Here is a 4,998-nt window from a genome sequence, read left to right on the forward strand (position 1 = left end):
CCTTCAACGTCCGGGATTTTGTCTACGTAGCTCGATCATCCAGACTTTGAATGTACCTATCAGAAGGAAGAGCTTTGCGGTTGAAGATGACGTGTATTTGTGCATGAAGCGCACCGCATCTTATAATTGAGGCTGTTAAGCGAGCTTGCTCTTGGCCCCAGTTCTCTCTCTCGACCTCCCATTTCTCATCTTGGTTAGGGCCATCCGTTGATGACAAAGCTGAAGCCAGCTCTCCACAAACTCGTAGGATTGTGTCCAAGCAGTTCGAGCCGCGCGCGAATAAACCACTCAGCTCGCGGGGGTGCCTTAAAAGGGAAGCAACTTGCTTACTCCTAGTAGCTGCCGCGCGGAGCTAAGGTCCAAATCAGCGGTACAGTACATGGAATAAAATCATAGCGGGTTCTTTTCCCACAAACCAATTTCGAACAAAGAATTGTCACCCAAAGGCAAGCGATTCCCAGGCAAGTAGAGTCGATTTTGGTCTCAAGAAGTTTGGTTAGCACATGATTTTGTGGTGAAATTTAGGTAGGCACCGAGGTTTATCCGGGAAATCAGGGGTAAGCGTAATAAGCGAGCAGGAACTTGAGCAAATTGCAATTGTGAGCAAACATGTAACAATTTGACACATTTGATACCTCTCTTTTCTATGTGAAACTAGTATCACCAAAAGAGATGAGGTTTTTTGGTAATTGGTAGGATGGGGAGATCTTTTCAATGGTGTACATGATGAACTCATAACCCATCACTTGACAAGAGCATGGCCTTGGAAATCAAAATCAATGTCCGTAATACGACAAGAACAGAAGATGTTTATTATAGTACAACGACGCCAAAAAGGAATGGGCTGACAATAGGAGTCGAGGAACAGTGTACGAGGGACGAGGATCCAGAATGAGGTGAGGCTTCCCCAGGAAGTCTCGTTCCAGCTGATACCCAAAACGGTAGTCGAAGCTCTCCGAAAATTGCTCAGAACGTAAACGAAAAATATAAGTTCTTGGATGACGGCAGCGAGAAAGTGGTGTTATGTCCTCTATCACGTGGTGTTCCCTGCCTTTGCAGAACAGCCGTGCCGCCTTTCGTTTGCGGTTGCTCTTTGACCTCTTCCTCACCGTTGCCCCGTTCTGATAGGATATGGAAACCGTGGGTATCATATATCTACCTGAGCCTCATAGCTGGGCAACCGTTGGCAGATTCTGGTCACAGCTGACAGCGGCCGTTAATCCTAAAGGATGTTTCATTACTTCACGATTTTCTTCCGAGGCTGAGTCTGCAAACTGGGCTCCGCCTCCGACCCACTCACCTCGAACTTTGCGTCAACAGAACTGTGCAACTTCTTTTCAGAACTTGGTCTACAAACCGCCTAATAACCACCAGGCCCATCGAGTTGACTTGACCCCGCACTGTTTTGTGCCCGGCGAACCATGTGATCCGGCCTTCATATCGCTGCAGCACGTGGGGTGTTCATCAGCGTTGTCCGCCCTGCTTTGGCACGAACCTTCCACCAGGTCCTCAAAGATTTCACCGTGCGTACAGTACCTTGAAATCTGCAGTCAGACCAATGAGGTGCAACTAATAACAGTTTGGAGCCAGGTTTAACGGTGGAGCAAGATCAAGAAGATCCTCCTGTCTGATTCGACCCGTCAATCAATTGTTTTGACCTCTGAGGACCCCATTCCCTTGCGTACGTGCGTGTAGGAGCATGTAGCTGCTGCACGATTTTTCTACAACAGCATCTCTGCGTATGAATTTCATTGTTCCTCAAGTTTCAAGCTCGAAGGGTCTGCTGACGTGGCTTTCTTTTTCTGTTTAAAGCTACAGTAATTTGATCATTATGGAGTTCAGTGTGAACCCGACCAACAGAGTTGTCTTGCCTCTGCAGAGACGAAGCCGGTTCCAGGTATATTAGCTGGAAACCTTGTCCCAGAGCTGATTGTACTTTTTTTTTTCTTTGCGAGAGTCTTGTTGAAATGAAGCTTGAATTGTTGTGTTTTCTAGGAAAGCTCCAGCTTCCTTAAAACTCTGGAAATTACATCCCCACTTAAAAGTGGACCACAGAGCGCACGGCCCCTGATTTTCGACAAGTCTATTCTTGAGTATGGCTTCTCAGAAACTGGGGAGCGGACGACACCTTACTGGCGATTTCGTGGGCCAGTGCTTCTTCATCTTGTCTTCATTTCTGCCTGTGTCAGCTTGGCTCGTTGCTTTTCTGCGTGTCTTCCTGTCTCTTAACAAAATAGGGCTCTGGACAACACATCTGGGACATCTTACAGATCCCTCGCGGATACATTATTCCCACTCTTCAGATTAGATTTAAATCCTTGCTCGTCTATCACATCACCCTCGCTCTCACCCAACTGAACATCTGTCTTTTCTACCTACGGAATTTCGACGATAAAACAACCAAATATATAGTATACACAACCATAGGATTCACTTCAGTTCCCACTGTGATCGTTTCGGGTTTCTAATGCAAGCCGTTGAAGGATATTGGAATGTGACGGAAGTGTCTAACTGTGTCAACCCATCCCCGGCCTTCTATGTAAACGGCATAGGGAATATTTTGGCAGATGCTTGGCTTGTCATCATGGCCGTACCTCGAATATGGGGTTGAAAATTGCATGGAAACGGAAAATAGTGTTGTTTGTGATCATAACTTTATGTTGGTTGGTAATCACTGCAGCGATTGTGCGAATGGTTCCAGTGTGCCAAATGAGTAGAGTAGAGTAGAGTAGTGGGTCCTACTCATGCTCTACTCAGCCAAAATATGTCCTACTTATACTCTACTCAATACTCATTGAGTATATACTTAAGTAACTTAAGTAATAAGTCACGTGTAACCACGTATTCTTGTAAGGGGCACCCGCGACTTAATTATTAGTTTTAAACTTACTTTAGAAGGCTATATTATATCTAAGAGTAAGTAAAAATCAAAATGAGCCCTATATGTGACGGCAGGAACGAAGCAATGGAACGAGGCTCAAAGATCTACGATTCCAGTGTCTTTTAGAATCTAAAGCTAAGGAGAGAAGGAGAGAGTGAGGTGTGGCAGTGGATAAGTAAGATACGACTGAAACCACTGAAACCCCGGCTTGGAGCTTAGCCTAGAATCTTAGCTGAAACCAACCTATTGCACCCATATAACACCAGCCGTTACACTATATATTCTTCTTCTATTTGATTTATTATTTAGAAGTTATATATATTAAATAACACGTGATTATTATATTAATTTTTACTGGTATAATAAGTAGTATTAAAGGAATTTTATATAATAAAAAAGATAATAAGGAAAGGAGTTAAATATTATTTATAATATAAAGAGAGATATTTAATATAATAAATACGTAATGAGTAGTTAACTCTACTCTGCTTAAGCTTAGTTATAGAGGAGCTACTTATACTTTACTCAATGCTCAATAAGTATATACTTAAGTAACTTAAGTAGTTTGAGTATTCCTTTGACACACCGGACGGTTCAACTGAGCTATCTCTTTAATGTAAAGGTCACCGACACTCCCTGTAAGCAATGTGCGAAAAAAATTAATTATATTCATCTGCCCTAGCACAAAATTTCTTATTCGATATTGCACCTAGTTGAAAGTTTCATAGACCTCTTGCCAGCAGAACTTTACTCAAAGTCTTCTGAAAAGTTGCTGCAGAATCCGGTCCAAGCATTCCTCCATGGATATCACCTTCAATTTCTACGAAATTAACGTCTCGTCCAAACTCCCTCCATCTCCTCAAGTGTTTTGCAACCCAATCTTCCTCGTTAGCCGCAGTTGGGGGTGGCCCACCGCAGAAAACGTCTATATTACCCACTTCCCCACTAGGTAGGTAACCCACAGCCATTTTTTGCAGTGAAAATGCAACATCTGCCCAATCCGCCAATGCGTCCCCTGAAAGGCAAAGTTCGGCCATCCGAGTGGGATCTGATGCATGCTGGATATGTTGGACAGCCTCTCCTTTCGCCAGTGCTGGAAAATATTGGACGACCGATGCCTTATGTTGTTCCGAGAGAAGTCCGAGAGAAACAGCAAGATTAAGCAGACACAGCGACCAGTCTATCTGACTCGATTGGTGTGCGTTGTGTGGTGAGGAATTGAAAGTGCCAAGAAACCGGACCTCTTCTCCGCTCCCCGTGAGAACCTTGGCAACCTCGAATGCAAGTATTGACCCGTACTCGTAGCCAGCTAGTGCATATGGACCGTAAGGTTGCTGCGTCTTTATTGCTTTGTGGTATTCATTGACCACTTCGTTGATCGAAGAGAAGAAAGTTTCACCAGGGCTGAACCCTCGGGCCCTCAGAGCGAAGACTGGGCGGTCGCTGATAAGTTTGGCGAGGCCAAGGAAGACTAGGACTTCGCCATTGTCAGGGTGGAAAAGCCAGAGTGGAGCCCTTTTCCCTTTAGGCTGAAGAACAACTGCAGGAGTATATGTCTCGCTACCTGGCGCTCCCTCTGCGAGTGCTTGTGATAGGGAGCGAACCGTTGGATTTGACAGGATTGTGGTCAACGGGATCTCATTCCCGCAGTCCAGTTCTTGTTGCAAGTTCCCTTTCAGCTTGATGATGTCGAGAGATGTCACTCCCCATTGAATAAAATTGGTTTCGACGCCGAAATCAGTTTTTGAGGTTCCCAGTACTTTTTGACATGTTTTGAGAAGTAGTTTCTCCGTGTTCTTAATTGTGGTGACTGGCGCCATGGTAAAGGAGAAGTTGAACAAATAGACCCAATTCCTCCATTGCTTGCGTGATGTATCGAAATGATGTTGTGATGTTGGCAGGAGCGAGGCTTTGATGGGGCTTTTGAAGAAAATGGCCTTGCGGCGTTTGTCGGGCCGCACACGTGGTAGTTCCCTTTCCTTCTCACGGCAGCCCGTTTAGGTTTGAGACACGGCCAAGCCAATCAGTTCCGGGTACGGGAAGAAGGAATTATCCCATGCGCTGGCAACTTCCGGCGGTGTGATAGGGTATCGAGAGAAGGACAAGCCATGCAGCTG

At 45.1% G+C, this 4,998-nt stretch overlaps 1 protein-coding gene across 1 annotated transcript; it reads right to left on the bottom strand.

Moving 5' to 3' along the window:
- Nucleotides 1-3,530: 3,530 nt before the first annotated feature.
- On the bottom strand, nucleotides 3,531-4,998 carry K444DRAFT_620412 (alpha/beta-hydrolase). The gene has a single exon (XM_024881705.1). It carries the CDS (start codon nucleotides 4,699-4,701, stop codon nucleotides 3,604-3,606), a length of 1,098 nt encoding a protein of 365 aa, XP_024728192.1. The 5' UTR covers nucleotides 4,702-4,998; the 3' UTR covers nucleotides 3,531-3,603.

Source organism: Hyaloscypha bicolor (genome assembly GCF_002865645.1).
Source record: "Hyaloscypha bicolor E unplaced genomic scaffold K444scaffold_182, whole genome shotgun sequence".
Taxonomy (NCBI): domain Eukaryota; kingdom Fungi; phylum Ascomycota; class Leotiomycetes; order Helotiales; family Hyaloscyphaceae; genus Hyaloscypha; species Hyaloscypha bicolor.

What these genes read in the sequence shown, in the direction of transcription:
- K444DRAFT_620412 (XM_024881705.1), bottom strand. Translation starts at nt 4,701, where the DNA reads ATGGCGCCAGTCACCACAATTAAGAACACGGAGAAACTACTTCTCAAA.